Consider the following 23,313-nt stretch of genomic DNA (forward strand, 5'->3'; position numbering starts at 1 on the left):
AGAAAAAAAAAGGAGGGGGAGGGTGAGAAAGCCTGGATTTGTGCTGGACATGGCCCACCTTGATTACCATGCACATTGTAGGGAGAGTGGTCACTTTGGATGAGCTATTACCAGCAGGAGAATGAGTTCGTGTGTGTGGTTTTTGGAGGGGGGTGAGAGAACCTGGATTTGTGCAGGAAATGGCCCACCTTGATTATCATGCACATTGTGAAGAGAGTTGTCACTTTGGATGGGCTATTACCAGCAGGAGAGTGAGGTGGGGGGGGGGGGTGGAGGGTGAGAAAACCTGGATTTGTGCTGGAAATGGCCCAACTTGATGATCACTTTAGATAAGCTATTACCAGCAGGACAGTGGGGTGGGAGGAGGTATTGTTTCATGATCTCTGTGTGTATATAATGTCTGCTGCAGTTTCCACGGTATGCATCCAATGAAGTGAGCTGTAGCTCACGAAAGCTCATGCTCAAATAAATTGGTTAGTCTCTAAGGTGCCACAAGTACTCCTTTTCTTTTTGAGTATATTGACTAGTAACACATGATCTTGCAATGAGACCCTATGAGCTAGCTTCAGAATGGTCCTGTTTCAATAAAATTGCACATATTGCATATATTTAGTTACATACATTTTCAGATTAGTCCAATATTAAGTAAAAAGTATTAAAGTTGATGTTGGCACCTTAATGTTGGAAACAACAAATTCCATTAAGTTAAAAACATCTCTTGCAAATGATGTTATCTACACTTTCTTGCAGAATGTATTAAACAGCAAAATAAGGCAGAGAGCTTCACATACATAAAAACCAACCTCAACTACTTAATCTGTCATCTAAAAGCCAAAAGGTAGAAACAGATGAGAACTTTAAAGATGGCTCCATCTACAGCTTAATTGCTAAACTGGACATAATCCAAGCAACTGGAAAATAGCTGATACATAAGTAAAACGGATGGGAACAGACCACCTAACTGATAATGTTTGGATTTACCTGTAATCTCCAAAGATTAACAATTTATCTTCAAGAAAATTGACTGAGGACATGTTCTTCAATCTTATGGTCAAAAGTTTTTGTGTAAAAGGCAGAATGCCAATTAAGATGGAGACTAAACTCTTTGGGTGTTATGATGAATGCTGGAATGGAAGCCATATATAATGTTGGTTTGATGGCAAGACCTTTGAAGTACACACATGGTTTACAAAAGCAACTTTCATACATGTTTGAATGAAATTTAGATAATGCCTATGTAGTGTATTTTGAAAGGCAAACCACTGGATATTTTAACTAGTGCTATGGTTGATAGCTTGAAATGTCTTTCATGGTGTGCTTTAATATACATTTCTGAGCTTGTATATTCCTATTCTTTGTCTTGAAGAGCAAACTGTCTAACTAGAATTTGCTTTCATTTACTAGTACTAGTTGTAAATTAGAATTGCACCTAGTGGTCCTAATCTGGATTGGGGCTCCTTTCTCTTGGGCCCTCAACCAATACAGAAAAGGAGAATCTCGGTCCTGAAAAGCTTACTGTTTAAAGATACAAACAGAAGAAGGGTAGAGAACATGCATAAATATACAAATTAGCATAGTAAAAGAATTGGCACAGCTTTGTTAGTCATGTGTACTTAGTTTTATTTTTATTTGGAGTTTTTGTTGTTGTTGTTGTTGTTGTAACCTTTCTTAGTTGGGATTAGAGGAAGGGAGGGAGTACAGAAGTAATAAACATAGGTTGTCACACATCTAGCCATAATTAACAGGGTGGGTTTTGTAGGCATCATAGAGGTTAGCCTTAGGGAAATATCTGAAGAAAGATAAAGCAGTGGCTATTTGGATTTTAATCAGGAAGATTTTCTCATGCATAATGGGCAACATTGCCACATTTAAGGGCAAAGCTGAATAGTGGACATTAAAGGCTAGAAATGCTGGTAGAGCAACAAAGGCAGGGGTCAACATCGTAATAGGTACTAGATTAGCTAAATTATGAAAAGGCCTCAAAAAGGTAAAGACATTAAACTTGTATTTGATGTACACATGAAGGTAGATTCAATGGAAAGACTCAGAGGGGGCTGATGTGGTCTAAGGCCATGACTACACTAAAAACTTTAGGCAATGCAAACTATATTAGCATACAGCCACTAAACTTAGTATATCACTCAAGCGTGTGCACACCTGGCTGTTTGTGTTGATGCTGCATGTACTCATTAGCAGTGCTTGTCTCAATGCAAAGCACAATACTCCAAAGGGAAGTATCCTATGTGCCACACGCCAACCACTGGCACAGTGCCTTTTGGGAAATTTTTATGACGTGTAATGTGGTACAAAGGAGTTGTGCAGGGCCGGGGAGCCAGGGGTCAAGTTCCCAGCATGCAACTTTCTCCATCCCATAATGTTATCCATACCCCATAATTTACATCCTTTTTTTAAATTCCACCAATCTATGTGGCACTTTTCACTGTTCCCCATCTCTAACACAAGCATGGGACCTGCACAGCTCTGCACTATTCTCATGAACGCTGCACATACAGGACACATGATCCTCTGGAGGAAGAACTGAAACAACGGGGGATGTGATTATTTTTTCGAGGACAGGTTGCTAATAAACAAAGCAAAAAACAGTCCAAGATTGTTGGTGGAGTTCACAGAGCAGGCACAGACATGCAACACCACTTCTCGGCCCAAGAAATAAGCACTGACTGGCGGGATCAGATCATAACGCAGGTTTAGGATGACAAGCAGTGGCTGCAGAATGGATGCAAAAAGCAACATTCCTGGGTTCTGTGCTGAGCTTGGCCCAGCCCTCCAGCATAGGAACATCGGAACAAGAGCTGCACTGACTGTGGAGAAGTGAGTGGAGACTGCACTATGGAAGCTTGAAACATCAGATTACTACTGGTCAGTGGGAAATCATTTTGGAGTTGTAAAATCCACAGTTGGGGCTGTTATCATGCAAGTGTGTAGAGCCATTAATCGTCTCCGGCTATGCAGGATTGAGATTCTTAGCTATGTGCAGGACACAGTGGATGGATTTGCAGCAGTGGGGTCCTTGAACTGCAGTGGGCCGATAGACGGCACATATATCCCTAGTTGGGCACCAGCCCACGCTGCCAGAGTACATCAACAGAAATGGCTAATTTTCTATGGTTACACAAGCGTTAGGGGATCACCAGGGAGATTTCACCAATTTCATCATGGGATGGCCTGGGAAGATGTATGATGCTCACACCTCTAAGAACACCAGACTGTTCAGAAAGCTGCAAGCAGGGACATTCTTTCCCAACCAGTGGATTACCATTGGCAATAATGAAATGCCAGTATTAATCCTGGGGGACCCAACCCTACCCTACCCCCATGGCTCAAAGCCACACAGCCACCTTGACAGCACCAAGAAAATATTCAACTGCTGACTCAGCAGATGCAAAATGACCACTGAACATACTTTCAGTAGACTGAAAGTGTGTTGACTCTGTTTACTCACAAAATGGGATCTCAGTGAGAAAAATACCCCAATGGTTATAGCTGCCTGTTGCACCCTGCATAATATCTGTGAGGCAAAGGAGGAAAGTTGTCACTGAGGTGGAGGGAGGTAGTGGAGTGGCTGAGTTTGAACAACCAGATAAAAGGACCATCACAAACTCAACATGGAGCTATGCAGTTGCAGGATGCTTTGGAAGAGCACTTTAATGGCCAGACACATTAACGTGCTGGACTGTACTCTGGCCCTGAAGGTTTGGGAGCTATAAGGAACTGTGTAGTGTTTGGTGTATATTTATAATTATTACTGTCTCTTTCACTAAATCTATGAATTATATGGTGCTTGCCGTACAATTACACATATTACTGGTTGTTTTGATGAACCTATGATTTCTATGGTGCTGTATACTTACAAGAACTTGGTGCTTTGAGTATTGCTATGCATTCCGCAGTATGTGTGGTAAATTAATAAAGATGAGTTTATTTTCAAAAAATAAATTTATTGAGTGAAAAAACAGTGCAAACACAATGTGCAAATACAAACTAACAAATTAACGGAACAGAACCTTTAAAATTAGAAAGGCAGCGAACATTTCTTTCTATCTCAGTGCACAAATGCAGTCCATTTTGACTACACATACATTGACCTGTGAGATGAATACTTGGCATATGTGAATGTGTCATTGTCCTTACTGTCCCGCATTATGGAGTGATGGGTAGGGATGCAACTCATGATGTCACATAGAATGTCAGGGGTGTAGAGAGCTGCCACTGTGGAGTTCTCCAGAAACTGCAAAGGGTGGCCAGAGTCCATGATTATTGGACCTGCAAGTCAACTAGAGTCTGCAGCATTTGTGTTTGCTGCCCAAGAAGCCCCATTATGCCCTGGTGCATCTTTCTCCTTTTCCTGCTGGGATTCCTGGGTCTCTCTCCATTTTCTCTTGTCCTCTCAGTCCCTCTCCATGCTGGCTGCCACGTTGGCCAGCCAGGCCCTTTTTTCACAGTCCAATGTAACACTGGCTTGTATGGTGTCGCTGAACCTATCTTCCCTAGACCTCTTCTCTCTCTTCCTCATCAGGGTCAGGTGTTTTGCAATTGAAGAGGGAGCACCCCTCAAGGCCGCAACAGCAGCAGCTACAGATAAAACAGACAAATTTATCATTGGATTTACAGTCACAATGGAAAGGGAAAGATAGGTTGCAAAATTTCCTTCCCTTATTCCAATAAAAATTTGTAATGAGACATGCTTATTGTACACTTCAACTTTGGAGTGCCTCTGCCCAGCACCACTTTCCAGTCCCAGCTACAGTGAGTATGGTCTGATGGGGGTGGGAAGGCAGGAAGAAGAAAGGCATTAAGATTATCGTTTACATAAAACAAAGTTTTGGTCTCTGTTTTCGTGAGTACGAGTATAAGGCAATAGCACTGAATATTGGCACTATTTTCAACTGGCGGTGGCAACTTTAGCTGATCTAATTCCTGAGGGTAACAAAGGCACAGAGAGCACAGCTGCTGCTGGCCTCTGGAAGTTGCTCAGGCCTGTATGCCACAAGCCTGTTTACTGAAATGGTGCCAGCCAAACTCCTGATGGAGTGACATGATAAAGTGTCCTGCCACACAGGAAGAAATAAGGCAGCCATCCCTCAAAGCCTTTGGGAGAGGACTGCACACTATCTTCCTGGAAGTTTCATCAAGAGCTCTCAGGAAGATAGAAGGTACATCTCCATATACATAAACAATATGCTCCATATGGCCCTTTACCATTTAACTCAACAGTAAAATGAAAAGCACATACCAACTCTATTTCCATTTGTTGTACCACCACCTCTTCTCATACAAGTAAAACAGTAAAAAGCCAATACCTGTGTCTTGTCAATTTGGGGGATGGGTGAATCCCATCTTTATAATTAAACATAAGGAAAATGTATGCACATACTCACCGCAAGTTTCTTCCCCTTCATTGGGCTCATCTGTGCTCAGCTGGTGGGACTGGTTAGACTGCAGTAGAGTCTCAAACAGGTCCCAGCATAGCTGGGCTATCCCCCACTGTGTCACCCCCTCCTGCTTGCTGTTTATGGCAGGGGTCGCTGTCTCAGCCTCCTCCGAGGTATTTATGGTAGTCTGTAGGATGCTGGCAGGGTCTCATATGTATGACATGTAGTTCGTTGTAAAAGTGGCAGTTCTACAGTTCACCATCAGATAGCTGGTTGGCCTCCCTGGATTTGTGGTACACCTGCTTCAGTTCCTTTGCTTTTATGTGGCACTGGTGCTGATCCTTGTCATACCCCTTTCACCGGTATCCCCCTTACAATCTTCTCACAGATGTCCATTTCTATGTCTGTGCCCCCACAGGCCCAGGAGATTCAATACCTCCTGTCTACACCAGGCAGGAGCATATCTAAGTGTGGAGCCAGGATAGACAGCTGGGCAGTTGCACACAAGAGACAGCTGCTAGGTGTGTTCACTGAGGAGGGCAATCAGAAAAAGGTATTTAAAAAATACACCAGGTGTTTTCAGTTGGTGTCGCTTCCAATCTCTGACTCCTGAGCAGCAGAGTTCACAACTGTGACCAGAGCAGTCACTGTCAGGCATTGAGAGAAAGCTGCCAGAGTATTGTTACAATTGACATAGGTCATGCAGCTTTGCCCTGTATCGACTTCATTCAGGGAGGTGGTTTTACTGTGTTTACCTTAATGGGGCCTTTACAGCAAGAGACAAATTTTAGTGTGTACACATGTACAGTTGACGCAAGGCAATTTATGTCAACCTAAATTTGTAGCCTGGTCTACATTACAACGAGAGGCTGCTTGTGGAGAGGTGGGGGGGTGTCACCTGACAGAAGTGGCCCAAATTCTATTTAAGGATTGGATCTTCTTGAACTGGTCTTTCATTGGCTGACAATAAGACAACTGATTAAGAAGAGTAGGATGCAGGAGCTGCTTAAAAAAAAAAAAAAAACACCCCATCAAGTGATCAGTTCCTTTGCTCTACCTCCTCCCAGTCCAGACTGGGAAAACTAGTTCCTGTGGGCTGCAGCCAGACTTTTCTTCTAGGAACTGACTCACTTGAATGAAGACTATCAAGCCATCAGCCTTGATGGCATTCCTATTAACCTCTCTGCTGGATATACGGATTTCTGCCACCATCTCCTAGATGTCCCAGCCCACGATGGAGGCTACAGTGGAAAAGTGAAGTGTTACCATACAGGTAGCTATCAAAATGGCATTTACAAAACAGGAGGAACTTTGCAGATTGATATAGACATACTAATCAATTACAGAAGTTATACTAGTATCTACACTAGAAGGGTTTACAGGAGGGGTGGGCAAACTTTTTGGCCCAAGGGCCACATCTGGGTATGGAAATTGTATGACAGGCCATGAATCTCACAAAATTGAGGGTTGGGGTGCAAGAGGGGATGAGAGCTCCAATTGGGGGTGCAGGCTCTGGGCTGGGGCCAGAAATGAGGAGTTCAGGGTGCAGGAGGGGGCTCCGGGCTGGGGCAGGAGGTTGGGTACAGGGAGGGGATGAGGGCTCCGGCTGGGGCTGTGGGTGCAGGAGGGTGCTCTGGGCTGGGACCAAGGGGTTCAGAGGGCAGGAGGCGATCAGGGCTGGGGCAGGGGGGAGTCAGGGGTGCAGGCTCCGAGTGGCGCTTACCTCAAGCGGCTACCAGAAGCAGTGGCATGTCCCCACTCCGGCTCCTACATGGAGGCGTGGCCAGGCAGCTCTGTGCGCTGCCCTGTCCACAGACGCCGCCCCTGCAGCTCCCATTGGCTACGGTTCCCAGCCACTGGGAGCTGCGGGAGCAGCATGCGGAGCCCCTTAGCTGCCCCTACACGTAGGAGCTGGAGGGGGGACATGCCACTGCTTCTAGGAGCCACACAGAGTGGGGCAAGTCCCCGACCCTGCTCCCTGGCTAGAGTGCAGCAGCAGGGCAAACCCCCAACTCTGCTCCCTGACAGGAGCTCGAGAGTTGGATTAAGACGTCTGGAGGGCCAGATGCGTCCCCCGGGCCATAGTTTGCCCACCCCTGGTTTAGATGTACGGCTATACTAGCAAGTCTCCTAGTGCAGACCTGGCCTCAGTGTTAGTGGCAAGGAAGGAGACGGGAACTGAGCTAGGGAGTAATGGCTGGAAAGAGTGCATATAATAGTTTACGCTTATAAGACCACATGAACACAAAAGCTGCTGTCTCCAACTACAACAGCTAGAAATTGCAGATACCTGCAATCAGATGTGCTTGAGGCAGTTTAATGTTTATTTACTTTGTTTTGCATTTCAATACAATACATACCCTGTTGGAACTAAGAACGTGGTGGGATAGATATATTTTTTTCATTTCTAATAGGTCTTATATTGCTTGCTGTTGGTATTTGACAGTCAACTTAAATTACAGATATTGACACAAAAGGTATTGATAGTCTCCAAAACAGATCTCCAAAACAAAGCCTAAACACTGAAAATTAAAACCCTTTTCTTAAAATCTTTAAGAAAAAAAAGCCTCCCACCCCCAGCAGCTCAGAAGCAGCATTTTCATTCTATGGCAATTATCTCAGGGATACATGTAACAGCTCCATTGTGTTTTAGTTCCAGGAAGTGATTATGCTCAATAGAATACAAGGCTTGCATCTGTCCTTCTAAAAGGCCCTAAAGGAGGGAGGCGGAAGCTCAGCTACCCGTGCCTCATTTATGAAACTATTACATACCTTTCAATCAAATTCCAATAATACCTTAATGTGTTGGGCTATCTCCTCCTTAGCACCTGCATGCAGACTTTTGCACCAGGACTCTGATCATGTGGCTTGTCCCATGTGGGCAGACCCCTGCACAAGTCCCATTGCTTTCCTGTTTCTGACTGGAACTTTGAGGGGAATGGAACACTCAAAGCTCCTGTGAGACAGTTGCTGTGACGGAAAAGTTTGCAGAAACTTGCCTGCCCAACTGAGCTGCAGCAGCCCTACTACTGGCAGGCACTTAACCCACCCGCAAGCCTGCTAAGGAGTACAGCAACAGGCCAGTTCTCCGGGACTCTTTAGTAGACCCACAGCTACAGAAAGTTCTGGCCAGCTTAAATAGCTCACAAGTCAGTGAGTCCGGGGGGGGGGGGCGGGGAGGAAAGAGATTCTGGAGGTCTAGCCAGCCAGAGATACCATTAAAATTTAGAACACTGATTGAATAAATATATGCTTTACTCAGACTTTCCCAAACCCCCATGCTCATACTGCTTAACAAAAAACTTTACTCATGAACAATGGGAACCAGGCGTCAATTCACGTTTAACAGGTTAGTGAAGTAAATTCATCAAAATAATGAATAACTGGAATTGGGGCACAACAGGGATGAGCAGCAGTGCTACGTGAAAGGAACTTCAGCAGACATACCAGAAGACAAGGGAGGCAAACAAATCTGGGGACTGCCCATCAGACCAGCCACTTCTACAACACACTTCAAGTGACACTTGATATGGACCCCACCAGCACCCCACATACAACTGTGGACACTTTGCTAGAGCCCGAGGCAGATATCGCTGCAGCCTTCAGCAAGAAGGAAGGACGTGATGCAGAGGGGGACACGATGCAGAGGGGGACACAAACCACAAGGCAAGCTAAGAGCTCTTTAAAACTCTGCTGGTGTCAAGCCAGCTCCTCCACGCAAGCACAGATGAGCCCATTGGTGAAAAGGAAGGGAGCTCATATAAGAGTGTGTGTTATTCCTTATTTTTTAACTTTTTGTTGCCCAAAACCTCATCTCCCCTTCCTTCCCCTGCCCTTCTTTCCCATTTAATAGTGGTTCCCATGCAATCTGTGCATTTAAGAGAACAAATGCATTGATTTTTGATTGAATTTATTTTAATACTTTACAAGTAAAGTAAGCAAAGAAGTTAGTATAGCAATCCAAATTATACAGTGTCTTATGCTCAGAGGTAGAGGTGGCATCTAGTTCTCCGTTCCTGTTGGCTTGTTTGGCTAGGCACGGGGCCCATGTAGTGTACTTTGTCTTATAGCAATGTCCCTTTTACCCTCTTGAGAGATCTTGATGAAATTTTCATTAAGATACTTCGCAATCCTCTCCTGAACATTTCTAGCGACGGCAGCCTTGTTTTCTCCCCCTCCCCGCACAATAGGAGACTTTCCCATCCCATTCTGCAATGATCTCTGCTGGTACCATTTCCATAAACAGACTAGCAGCATACAGGCCCAGGCAGCTTCAAGACAGAGTACCAGCTGGGTTCTCTCTGCCTGACACCATCAGGAGTGAGATATCAGTCAGATAACCACTTACTGCAAAAATATTGGCAATATTCACCACACTTGCCTATGCTCATACCCAAGGCCGCCCAACATCTAAACTTTACATGCCACAGACCACCACCACCCCTGCCAGACCATAGTCCCCATGGCTTGAGCTCTGCAGAGTGCTATAATGAGGTGCTCCAAAGCTTAAATGACAACAATTAGCACTTTACAGATATTACAGGAATAATATAAGGAGTTTTGAGACTTATCTTTCCTTTTCTGTTGTGACTGTAAATCTAATGGCGTATCTCTGTTTTAATCAGCAGCCTTTAGTGTGACAGCCTTGAGGTGCCCCTCTACATCTGCCAAATATCTGACTCTGATCAGGTGGAGAAATAAGTAGACCATGAACATGTTCTGAAAAATCTTCCAGTCCTCTTCAGGTACTGGCCATGAACACAGACTTGGAAGACCAGGTGTCTATGACCATGGAGAAGGACCACAACTGGAGACAGTAGCTGCTTCAGGAGAGGCACAGGGATGAGTGCAGCAGGAAATGCACCAGATCATCTTGGGTTTGTTCACGCCACAAACTCAGATGCTGCAAAGCATTGACCTACATACCTAAAAACCCCAGTCACAATAGCCTTTCCAATCCACGGAAAATTCCATGGTCACTGCTACCTATGGCCCCACAACAAGTAGCAGTATGGTTTCAACCCTCACCTCTACCACTCAACACCCAAGGAAAACAAGGAGAACCACAGACATGTGAAAACCACAAGATCAGCCACAATGCACTACATGTTTTGTAACATGACTGAAGGGCTGTAATATGTTCTTAAATACATAAAAAGAAATGTTTCTTGCTTACTTGGGTTTTTTAAGTATGGGTTGCCCTATCACAATGCAGCTAAAATACTTTTAGCTTCAATATTTGCACTTGAACTTTGTTTCCTGTACACAATAAAGTTCTACTTTTGGAAACTCAAGCGTTCATTTATTAGTTTACATCAAACATAACTGTCACATTACAGAATTCAAAATGGGAGTCAGTAATCCACCCATAACAATGAAGTGTTCCCGGTGGATCCATTAGCATTTACATAACCATGGAAAAGTATCACCTTCTGTTCACATACTTACTGGGAAGTTGGGATAGTTCCAGAACAGGGTATGCTTTCTATTGTCCCACCGCCGTTTGGAAACCCCTTGCTGCACATCTATCCACTACTTCCTGCACATTGCCAAGAGAGTCAGTCCTGTGCAGCAGGATACACACAACAGCCTTGCTTACTTGGATGACAATGACCCCCACCATGGACATCCCAACTCCAAACTGATTGCCCACTGACCAACAACAATCCAGCATTGCAAGCTTCCAGAGCGTTATCACCACACTTCTCCACAGTCAATGCAGCTCTCATCCTTGTATCCCTACGCTGCAGCAAGTTTGGCTCGCAGATCTAGGAATGTGGCTGTGACATTACATAATCTTATCAGAAGCATATTTTCATATGGAATGTGACATAACTGAGATGTACTTTATGCAAGATGGCTCACGTACAATATCATTGGAAAAGTCATGATTTACTGAATGTAATTATCCGGTTTGTATGCCTGTATCATTTCTGTATCTAAAGTTAGGAATATTAACTATGTATCTGTATTTCAAATGTGTTACTTTGCGTGTCACCCCAACCAGCGCTTCAGGTACAACAATGGAAAAGCCAGACAGGGCTAATGGGCCAATAGCAGAGACAATGGACTGTGAAAGAGCTTAGTCTTCCTGTGGACGCTGGAGACAGCTTATGAGCAATGACTGCCACAGCCATGCAGAGGGGTGGGTCCGAGTCACCTGGTACTGCATACCCCTCCTCCTCCCCCTTTTGGAATGCCAGTGGTTTTCCTCTGGAAGACAAAGGGTTCCTGCCTTACACAAGAGCTATACAAGGCAAGGGAGTATCATCATCACAGTTCTCCTCTGCCTGCCCGCGCAAAGAGACACTGAAAAACACCTGGAAGAAAGAACTGAATGGGGGGTGGGGGAGGCGGAGAGAAGGATTGAGCCCAAGCTGGAAGAGCATCTAGCTTGTGAGTAATAATACCCGAGGTCTCAAGAGGAAAACCAGAGCAGCTGCCTTTCAAGACCTTCTGTAATCTGCCTGCAACAATATCTAGGGTGAGAAAAACTATTTGTAACCAATTTCTTTAGTTAAACTAGCTTAGTTCGCATGTTTGGTTTCGTTTGCTTAGTAATCTGCTTTGTTCTGTTTGCTACCGCTTTTACCACTTAATTTGCCTTTTGTAGTTAATAAAATTTGGTTTATAATATAACCTAGTGTCTGTAATTTCTAAGTAAGGGGCAAGAAGTTGTGCATACCTCCCTCCACATTGAGGGAGGAGATGAATTTCATAAAACCTTTGGGTTTGTACCCCTTAAAAGGAGTAAGCACCAGAGTGCTGGAACAAGTCCCTTAAGCCGAGTCTTCCCAGATCTGAGCTGCAGCTGGGTGTGGCCCTGTCTGTGCGCTTGGCTGGAAGAGGCTTGTGAGCCTAACCCAGCAAGGCCAGTTAAAGAGGGCCCATGCTGGCAGAACAGGTATACTCAGTGGTATCTTAGCACATCAGGTGGCTTCCTAAGGGGCATAGCCTATCACAGGGGCCTTTTCACATCCAAAAGTTCTGCAACCACAGCTTGTCATCCCAAACCTACATTACAATGCAATCCCACAATCAGTGCTTGTTTTTCAGCCCAAAAGCAGCAACTAATAATGGGGAGCTACCACCTGAATGACAGCAGCAGCCAGATGTATTTATGTGCTACCTATCAGCAACCTGTCATGGTGGTTGAGTAACTCCGCTTCCTCACATACCCAATTATAGTAGTACTCAATGAAGTTCTGCAAATACAAGAGAACTGCACATCTTATATTAGCAACAGTCATGAGAATTGCATGGAGCTCTGTAGGGTCCATACTTCTGCCTGAGAGATGGCAGAGGCTGTAAAGTGGCATATGGGACTGTCAGTTTTAAAAAATGGTGCGCAAATAATGGGATGGAACAAGCATTATGGATGGAGACGGACATTGTGGGAACCAGAACCAAAAATCCTTCGGCAAATTACTGCAAAATGTCCCACATGGCACTACACCGGACAACGGTACAGGGCACATCAGCATACCTACCCATGGCACTCCATGTTTTCCATCAGTGTAACCACTAGTGGCGTGTACGTGCAACTCCAACACAAGTAGCCAAGTATGCACGCACACAAGAGATACAGAAGTTGGTGGATGTATGGTATCGTAACTTATGTCAATCAAGCTCTGTAGTGTAGACACAGCCTGTCATTTGGTTCTTCACTACTATAATAAAGTATTAAGTAACTCAGTTTAGACAATCAGAAGAATTTTTGTATTGTGACCATTATGAAAAGTTGAGTTTAAAACTAAATTAAGAAAATATAAAAGAGGTCTCATTTATTTAGCTTACGAAAGGTCAACCAGTGACATCCATCTGCAAAAAGTTAAGTTGGAAACTGAGTTAAATGGGCACAAACTAGAAAAGGGCTGTTTTATTGACCAAGTATCTGAAACTTACTGAGGCTATAAGCGTACTATAGTGAAAAATATAGCAATTCCATGTTAGATGTCTTCTTCCACACTCAACCCCGGACCCTCAACTTCATGTTGTTTTAAACATTGACCACATTCTCAGAATGAGCAAATATATTCCATTTACAAACAATTAAGTCCCCTAATACAGCACAGAACATTTTATCAGCAGAACGTAAAGGATGTTTCATTAATCCACCACACTTGTGACCAATTAATTTTACAGTGCATTTGAAAGGTAAGGGCGAAAGCTTGAAAAACCTTAATTGCAAGGGGCAGATGGAAGTTTTACCTCCTAATCAAACATGTAAAAGCAATTTCTGAAGAATTTAAGATCCCCATTTTAGTGGAAAACCTTTGAAATCTATTATGAACATTATGCTAATACAGGGATGAAGCATGCTGAAAACAGAAGGACAGAGTAAAAGTTCATTTAATATCAAAATAGTATCACTATTTTTATATTTAATTTGATAAACTATACTTTTGAATTTACCTCCAGCTGCAGCAGAATTTCCAAACTGATACACTAGAATACTGCAGAAAGTAGAAGGCTTTCCTCTAGAATTAGGTCCAGCTAGCCACAAAAGCACCTAGGCCCTAGATCATAAAGCCATCACTAAATTACTATGTAGTATATAAGAAACAACCATACCGGTCAGACCAATGGTCCATACAGCCCAGTATCCTGTCTCTGACAGTGGCCAGATGCTTCAGAGAGAATGAACAGTACAGGTTAATTTTGAGCAGTCCTTCCCTTGTTGTCCAGTCCCAGCTTCTGGCAGACAGAGATTCAGGGACACCCAGAACATGAGTTTGTGTCCCTGTTCGTCTTGGCTAATAGCCCCTGATGGACCTATCCTCCACGAACTTATCTAGTTTTTTGAACCAGGTTATACTTTTCGTCTTCACAGCATGCTCTGGCAAGGAGTTCCACAGGTTGATTGTGCCTTCTGTGAAGTATTTCCTTATGTTACTTTTAAAACTACTGCTTATTAATTTCAGTGGGTGAATTCCAGTTCTTGCTTTATGTGAAGAAATAAATAATACTTCCTTATTCACCTTCTTCATAAGATTCACAATTTAATAGACCTCTATCATATCCAACCTTAGTCATCTTTTTTCTAAGCTGGACAGTCCCAGTCTTAAGATCTCCTCAGACAGAAGCTATTCCATAATCTTAATAATTTTTATTGCCCTTCTCTGCACCTTTTCTAATTCTATGTTTTTTGAGATGGAGCAACCAGAACTGCATGCAGTATTCAAGGTGTGGGAGTACCATGGATTTATATAGTTGCATGATATTTTCCATTTTATTATCTATCCCTTTCCTATTGGTTCCTAACATTGATGACTGCCACTGTATATTGAATAGATGTTTTCAGAAAACTAACGACCACATCATTTTTTGGAGTGGTAAGACCTAATTTAGAACCCATTATTTTGTATATAGAGTTAGGATTATTTTTTATAATATGCATTCCTAACCACTTGGCAACACTGAATTTCATCTACCATTTTGTTACCCAGTTACCCAGCTTTGTGAGATCCATTACTGACTCACTGCAGTCAGCTTTGGACTTAAAATTATCTTGAGTAACTTTGTAATGTCTGCAAACTTCACCACCTCACTGTTCACCACCTTTTCCAGATCATTTATCAATAGGGCTCCACGTCTATCACGGAAGTCACAGATTCCGTGACTTTCCGCCACCTCTGTGACTTCTGCAGAGGACAGTGTGGTTGACCCCAGGGCCACCCAAGCAGCTGGCACCACAGCCCTGGCCAGAGCAGCTGCTGCACCACAGCCGGCAGCCCCTGGCCACGGTCCGCTTCTATTCGACCCACCACCTATTCAATTTATCAATTTGTTCCAAAACCTCCTCTACTGACATCTTAATCTGGAATAATTAACTCCGATTTCTCATGTAAAAAGAATGCCTCAGGTGGGAGATGGGAAGGGGGCCTTGCCCATATCTTCTGCAGTGAAGACCGATGCAACAAATTCATTTAGTTTCTCTGCAAAAGCCATGTCATCCTTAAGAGCTCCTTCAGCACTTTGATCACCAAGTCACCTCACTGCCTACTGGCAAGCTTCCTGCTTCTGAGGTACTTAAAAAAAATTTGTGTTAGTTTTTGTGTCCTTTGCTAGTTCTTCAAATTCTTTCTTGGCCTGCCTTATTATACTTATACACTTGACTTGCCAGAGTTTGTGCTCCTTTCTGTTTTCCTCTCTAGGATGTCAGTTTTTTTAAAGGATGCCTTTCTGCCTCTAACTGCTTCTTTTACTCCGCTGTTTAGCCATGGTGGCATTTTTTGGTCCTCTTACTGTTGTGTTTTTTCTAATTTAGGCTATACATTTAGTTTGAGCCTCTATTATGGCGCTTTTAAATAATCTCCATGCAGTTTACAGGCATTTCACCCTTGTAACTGTTCCTTTTAATTTCTATTTAACTAGCTTCCTCATATTTGTCTAGTACCCCTTTTTGAAGTTAAATGTTACTGTGGTGGGTTTCTTTGGCATTTTTCCCCCTATAAGAATGTTAATGTAATCACATTATAGTCTTTATTACTGAGCAGTTCAACTATGCTCACCTCTTGGACCAGATCCTGAGTTCCATTCAGGATTAAATCAAGAATTTCCTCTCCCCTTGTGGAATCCAGGACAAGATACTCCAAGAAGCAGTCATTTAACATGTCTTAAAAAAAAAATTTTTTCTTCAATCACCACCTGAGGTGACTATACCCAGTCAATAGGAGGATAGTTGAAATCATCCATTACTACTGCATTTTTCTATGTTTGTTTCTCTCTAATCTCCCTGAGCATTTCACAATCACTGTCACCATCCTGGTCAGGTTGTCAGTATTCCTGCTGCTATTTCTATCCATATTCTATGGTATAGTTTGATTTGTTTGAAATTTTTCCTTTATTTCACTCTACGCTTTTCTTAACATATAGAAACATTCCCCCACCAGTGCAACCTACTCAATAATTCGTACACATTTCGTATCCTGGTATTACCACATCCCATTGATTATCCTCACTCTACTCAAGCTTCTGTGATGCCTATTATATCAATATCCTCGTCTAATGCCAGGCACTTTAGTTCACACTTTTAATATCTAGACTTTAGCATTTGTATAAAAGTACTTGTAGATTTTGTCAATATTCAGTTGCTTGCCTTCAAGTATTATATTTAAATGGGACTCTTATGTTTCACTATACTTCACGAGTTCCTACAAGTACTTTACCAACTTTTTTCTGATAGAGTTCCCCATTAATAAATTCATCCCTAAGGAATGTCTTCGCCCAAACCATGTATTCCTCAACATCTGTCAGCCTTTCCCCAGTCCTTAGTTTAAAAAATCCTCTATAACCTTTTTAACTGTACATACCTGCACTCTGGTTCAGTTTTGATTTAGGTGGAGCCCATCTTTCCTGTACAGGCTCCTCTTTTCCCAAAAGGTTCCCCAGTTCTCTAAACCTAAACCCCTCCTCCTGCCACTCTGCTGCTGGACTTCTACCTGCATTATTTTTACTCTTGTAAAGGTGGTGGGTTTTTTGGGTTTTTTTTGTTTCTGTTTTGGGGGGGGGGGGCGTGAAAGGAGAATGGGGTTATTGGCCTAAGTTTAGAGTATGTTCTCACATTCCCTCTCTAAACTCCCTTGCAAAACTCCTCTGATCGCCTAGGAGCTGGTTTTTTAAAGTCTCATCCCTAAATTAGCCCTATCTCCTTACCAAGGGATCCTAAAGGGTTAGGGATCAAAGGATAGCAGGCTAGAGTCTCATTAGCGAGCTCTCAGCCTAGCTTAGCAGGCTGCTCAGCTCAGCACAGCACGCAGTGCCTCCCCTCCCCTAACACATCAAACTATAATCTTTAATCAAGCAAGTATACAACAAAACATTCTAGAGAAAATCTAAACACTGCCTGACAATATACAGTTATACATATTACTTTTCAACACTGCTGGGCTTGCAAATGTTTATTTATGACACCTTGTATGCAAAGTGAAAAGTTTTACCCACTCATTAAGGATGCACCAGCTTCTAAAAAATCTGGACTCATTCTTCCATGGCTTCTTCCAGGAAATTCCAAATTCACTCCCTTTTTAAGGTTCACATGCAGATTCTCCAAGGGATAATAAGGTTTTGATTTCACATTATACAGATTAGGCCAATTATATACTTCCTTCAGCAGATAGCTTTAAGTTTCATGCTGCCTTTCTAAATATGCTAGAAAGTTTCAGTGGGGAGGAGAGGGCAGAATCCAGATTGGAGTGGATACAATTTGGAATTGCAGGAGAGGATCTTGGGACAAAAGTTTCATACCATTAACTCGATGAGCCTGAATGTAAAGAGAAGAAAGCAGATGGAGAGTAGCTGGAAAGCCAGGTGGCAGAGTTAGAAGGACAAAAACTGGGATGGAGGAGTCAGGCAGAAGGTGGTCAAACAACAGGTAGAGGGATTAAAGGATAGCAGGCAAAAAAAATTGGTGACAGAAAAATGGATCATGGTAGATACAGTCAGTCACTGAAAAAACGCATGAACAGAGAGCACAATGTCCACCAATCTCCTCTCTTCAAAAGTTGAAGGTGGATGTGGAATTCAATGAATGAAAAAATAATGCTGCTTGACAAGGCACATGGCAGAACAAAAGGAGAAAAAGAACTAATTTGTAAATGCAGGAAAGTCCCATGATCACAGGCCTTTCCCCAGAGTTGTTAAACAGCCTGGGTACAAGAATAGAAGAATCAGATGCTCCAATTAATCATAGTGAAGGATTAGCAGGATGGCCTTCACAATGGTAAAGAGGAAGAAAAGAATAAAGAGAAAGGAGTGATTTAACAGAAGAATCAAAACAAGAAGAGTGGAAGAGGAAATTTATTCTATAAATTAACCGGGTGGGGAAAAGTCACAAACATACTACGTATGGTAAAGTTTGTTTTCTTTTAATTCAAAAACTATTACACGAACTCACCATCAAAAAAATTCCTCGTTATACCATCAGTATAGCAATATGCAAAAAGCACTGGCTACAGTCAGACTGAGCTGGTATGACATCATATATTTGCTGACCCTAAAAGTTACTGCAGAATACAAGCTCTTTTTAAAAGTTTTAGTCCTTCTGGTTGCAAAGAAGTCTTCAGAACCTGTACTAACGTAGTGCTATCTTCTCATATATTTAAACTTTCTGAAAAAGTAGCTCCGAGACAGATTAACTTCTTCCATTCATTTCAACACCAACAATTATGACTAACTGTGGTATGTAATCTATCATTTAAATCAGCTTCCGTACCAGATGACTGGAGGATAGCTAATGTGATACCAATTTTTTAAAAAGGCTCCAGCGGCGATCCAGGCAATTATAGGCTGGTAAGCCTAACTTCAGTGCCAGCCAGACTTGTTGAAATTATAGTAAAGAATAGAATTATCAGACACAGATGAACATGATTTGTTGGGGAAGTGTCATCATGGCTTTTGTCAAGGGAAATCATGCCTCACCAATCTACTAGAATTCTTTGAGGGGGTCAACAAGCATAAGGACAAGGGGGAACCTATGAACACAGCGTACTTAGATTTTCAGAAAGCCGTTGACAAGGTCCCTCACCAAGGGCACTAAAACAAAGTGAGCTGCCATGGGATAAGAGGGATGGATCAGTAACTGGTTAAAAGATAGGAAACAAAGGATAGGAATAAATGGTCAGTTTTCAGAATGGAGAGGTAAATAGTGGTGTTCCCCAAAGGTCTGTACTGGGACCAGTACTATTCAACATATTCATAAATGCTCTGGAAAAAGGGGTAAACAGTTAGGTGGCAAAATTTGCCAAGGATAGTTAAGTCCAAGAAGACCGCGAAGAGTTACAAAGGGATCCCAAAAACCAGGTGACTAGGCAACAAAACAGCAGATGAAATTCAATGTTGATAAATACAAAGTAATACACATTGGAAAATACAATCCCAAATATACATATAAAATGATGGGATCTAAATTAGCTGTTACCACTAAAGAAAGATCTTGGAGTCACTGTGGCTAGTTCTCTGAAAACATCCACTTAAAGTGCAGTGGCCATCAAAAAAGCTAACAGAACGTTCGGAATCATTAAGAAAGGCTAAGATCAGAAGACAGAAAATATCATATCACCTCTATATAAATCCATCTCTATATATGCCAACATCTTGAATACTGCGTGCAAATGTGGACACCCCATCTTAAAAAAAAGATATATTGGAATTGGAAAAGGTTCAAAAAAGGGCAACAAAAGTTATTAGGGGTATGGAATGGCTTCCATATGAGGAGAGATTAATAAGACTGGGACTTTTCAAGTTGGAAAAGAGATAATTAAGGGGGATATGATAGAGGTCTATAAAATTATGACGGATGTGGCATAAGTAAATAAGGAAGTGTTATTTACTCCTTCTCATAACAGAGGAAGTAGTGGTCACCAAATGAAATTAATAGGCAACAGGTTTAAAAACAAACAAAAAAGTATTTTTTCACACAATGCACAGTCAACCTGTGCAACTCTGCCAGAAGATGTTGTGAAAGCCAAGACTATAACAGGGTTCAAAAAAGAACTAGATAAATTCATGGAGGATAGGTCCATCAATGGCTATTAGCCATGATGGGCAGGGACAGTGTCAGAAGCTGGGAGATAGGGGGTGGATCACTCAATGATTACCTGTTCTGTTCATTCCCTCTGGGGCACCTGGCTGGCCACTGTTGGCAGACAGGATACTGGGCTAGATGGATCTTTGGTCTGACCCGTATGGCCATTCTTATGTTCTTAAGATAAAATTCAACATCAACTATTTTTCTGCTGATCCTTTCAGCACCATCAGCAATGCTGGGATTGTAGGAACGACTATCTCTGCACTATTCAGTCCTTACTGCCCTCGTGTTTACTAGAAAAAGATATATTTTTAACGCGTTACCTTATATCTTATTACTCCAAGTAGTCCCACTGGAGTCAGTGGAACTACTCAAAGGCAGAACTGCTGACCAACGATTAAGGGGGTTCAACAGTTTGTTACCCTGGTAGTTACAAAAAATAGGAGTTAATTTGTAGAATGAGTAGATGGGTATTATGATGCTTTTTCAATTGTAGATACAGGAACACTTTACAATGATAGGTAAGCATTACTGTCCCCATTTTAAAGCTGGAGAAAAGGAGAAAGAGAGATTAAGTGACTAAGGCTATGTCTACACCGTGCATCTTACAACGGCATGGCTGTGCAACTGCACCATTTTAAGATGTGATGTGTAACTGCTCTTTATTGCCATGGGGCCACATCTTTGTCTCCAGGAGTACTGTCCACACCGGTGCTTTTCATCATTAAAACCTTTGTCGTTAAAGGGGGTGTTTTTTCACACCCCTGAGCAACAAAAAGTTTTAACGACAAAAGTGCCATCGTAGACATGGCCTTAGGGCACGGGTGGGCAAACTTTTTGGCCCTAGGGCCACATCGGCTACAGAAATTGTATGGCAGGCAAGGTAGGGAAAGCTGGGAAAGGCTATGCCTCCCCAAACAGCAAGGAGTGGCTGGCCCCCGCCCCCATTCCAACCCCCCCAGAACTCCCACTCCCATCCAACGCCCCCTGCTCCCACCCGGGCATCCTGCATCCTATCCAAACACCCCTGCTCTCTTCCCCCTGACCATCCCGCCGGGACGCCCATCCAATCTCCCCTGTTCACCACCCCCGGGACCCCTGCCCCATCCAATCTCCCCTGTTCCCCACCCCCTACTGCCCCCCTGCGGCCCCCCCACACCCATCCAACCCTCCCTGCTCTCCCCGCCCCACATTACCTGTGGGGTTGGGGAAAAGGGGGCTCAGTCCTTTCCCTGTGCGTTTCCCCTGCTCGTTTGGCTGCTCTTCCTGGCAGCCGGGCAGGGCTCGCTCCCTATCTGGGCTTGGCTGCTGGCCAACATGCTGGAGATGGAGGGGGGCCCTGGTTTGCTCTGCCCCTGACCCTGGCAGCAGGGCCCAGGCCCCTTGACCACCCCCCACCCGCCCCGGAACTCCCCCTGACCACGCCACCCTGGAAAACCAGGTCTGGCCGCACTCTAGCCATGCCGCCTGCCTGGAGCTGCAGCCATGCTGCCCAGGTACTGGGGGAACTGTGACTGCAAAGGAGGCAGGGGAGCAGAAGGGGAGGGGCCAGGGCCTAGCCTCCGCCCTGCTCACCATGCTGCTGGGGAGTTGGGCTGGCTCCTCTGCAAGCCTGTCCTGACCCCACTCCCTGGCAGGAGCTCAGGGGCCAAAGTCCTGAGGACCATAGTTTGCCCCCCCCTCTGCCTTAGGGTATGTCTACACTTACAGCACTATGGTGGCACAGCTACACCAGTGCAGCAATGCCACTGTAGTGTTCAGTAAAGAAGCCGGGAGAGCTTCTCCCATCACATAGGTACTCCATCTCCCCCAGAGGCGGTAGTTATGTGGACATGGGAAGCCCTCCCGTTAACAGAGCACTATCTACGCTGGGGCTCAAACTGGTGTAACTGCACTGCTCAGGGGTGTGGATTTTCCACACCCCTGATCGATGTAGTTATAGTGACATAAACCTGTAGCGCAAACCAGGACTTAGTGAGGGTTCAGTGACAGAAACACAGCCTAGCTTTGCTCCCTTCCAGTCAGAGTCCACAGAGTAGTTACTGAATCCTCACAAGACCCTGTTTGATTACAACCCCGCCGCGAATACGTCTGGGTTTAATTCCGGGGTTAGGACGATTTCAGAAAAGAGATGAAGAGGAACGACCCAGCATACGTGTTACCGTGGTGAGGAGGGCACGGCAAAGTGCCACCGCACCTCCTTTTGTACCTCTTCTTCAGACACACCCACAGACTTCCACGCCACGCGCCGCGCTACGCACACGCGCGGGGACTGGATGGAAGTTTGCGGCCGCACCGAGGAGCGCGGCGGCGGCGACTCCCAGCGCTGTGCCGGCGGAGAGCCCCGCCGCGCCCGCGGACTGCGGCCCCCGCCCACGCAGGGAGCCTCCCTGGCTGGCTCTCCGCCACACCGGCACCTCAGCCCGGGCCAGAGCCGCAGGCCAGCAGGAGGCGCGCGCCCCGCCGCGAGCCAAGGGCAAGCCCCGCGCCGCGCCAGCCCGGCGGCTCCCTCCCGCCGCGGGCGTCGGAGCCCTGTCGATGCGGGGAGCTCGGCGGCAGCATCAGGCCCCGGTGCCCGGCGGAGGGGGCTCCCTGGTGGCCGGGGATGCGCCCCAGCCCCCTGTGCGGGGACAGACGGGCGCTGTCCCCACAGGCCACGCACCCCGCAGCCGCCCAACCGGCCGGGCTCTTACCACGAACACGGAGCCCCGCACCGCCTCGGAGACGCTCTGCCGCAGCTCGGCCGCCGTGCCCGGCTTGCTGAGCGCCCGGGTGAACTTCCGAGTCTCCGGGGGGACCTGCGCCTGCGACATGGCTGCCGCTGCTACCGCCGCCGCCTCGCCTCGCTCCCGGCCCCTCACTCCGCGGCCCCCATGGCCCGGCCGTGGACGGCGAGCCAGTGTCGCAGCTGGCGCCGGCCCGAGCGGCTCTGCCCTCTCAGGTGGCCCCTCCCTCACTCAGTCCATGCTCCCAGCGCGCGCCCCGATCCCACCCCAAACACTGAGTCACACGAGGGGGGAGGGCGTAGGGTGCAACCGCGGTCGCTGATTGGCGGAGCCGAGACGGCGAAGGGGTGGGGCCACCCATCATGCCCCGCCCACACCTGTTCCCCGGATCCGCGTCGGATTGGTCGCCCCGCGACCTGCCCGGCGGCTGCCCTCGCGCACCCCGCCCCCGCGTCGGTCTCCCCTGGGAGCCGCGGCCAACATCGGGGCGGGGCCGGCGTGAGCCGGAAATTCCCGCTTGGCGCTGAGCGCGTCGTCACGGCCTCCCCTCGCCCAGGGCGGGTCCGCAGCGTCCTGTGCGGGCTGGGGCGGGGCCCGCTGGCGGGGATCGGGGTCGGTGGTGGGGGGCCGGCCCCTGGGCGCGCAGGCTCTGGCGCGCCGGTCC

At 45.4% G+C, this 23,313-nt stretch overlaps 1 protein-coding gene across 7 annotated transcripts in view; it reads right to left on the reverse strand.

Moving 5' to 3' along the window:
* DOCK9 (dedicator of cytokinesis 9) overlaps positions 1 to 22,874 on the reverse strand; it is a 335,650-nt gene extending 312,776 nt beyond the window's left edge. For all 7 annotated transcript variants that reach the window (XM_077812928.1, XM_077812891.1, XM_077812874.1 and 4 more), the window contains exon 1: positions 22,617 to 22,874. In XM_077812928.1, coding sequence (XP_077669054.1) covers positions 22,617 to 22,736 — 120 coding nt within the window. In that variant the 5' untranslated portion in view covers positions 22,737 to 22,874. The remainder of the gene's footprint in view (positions 1 to 22,616) is intronic.
* Between the last annotated feature and the right edge of the window lie 439 nt (positions 22,875 to 23,313).

Source organism: Eretmochelys imbricata, chromosome 1 (assembly GCF_965152235.1).
Source record: "Eretmochelys imbricata isolate rEreImb1 chromosome 1, rEreImb1.hap1, whole genome shotgun sequence".
Classification (NCBI taxonomy): Eukaryota; Metazoa; Chordata; order Testudines; family Cheloniidae; genus Eretmochelys; species Eretmochelys imbricata.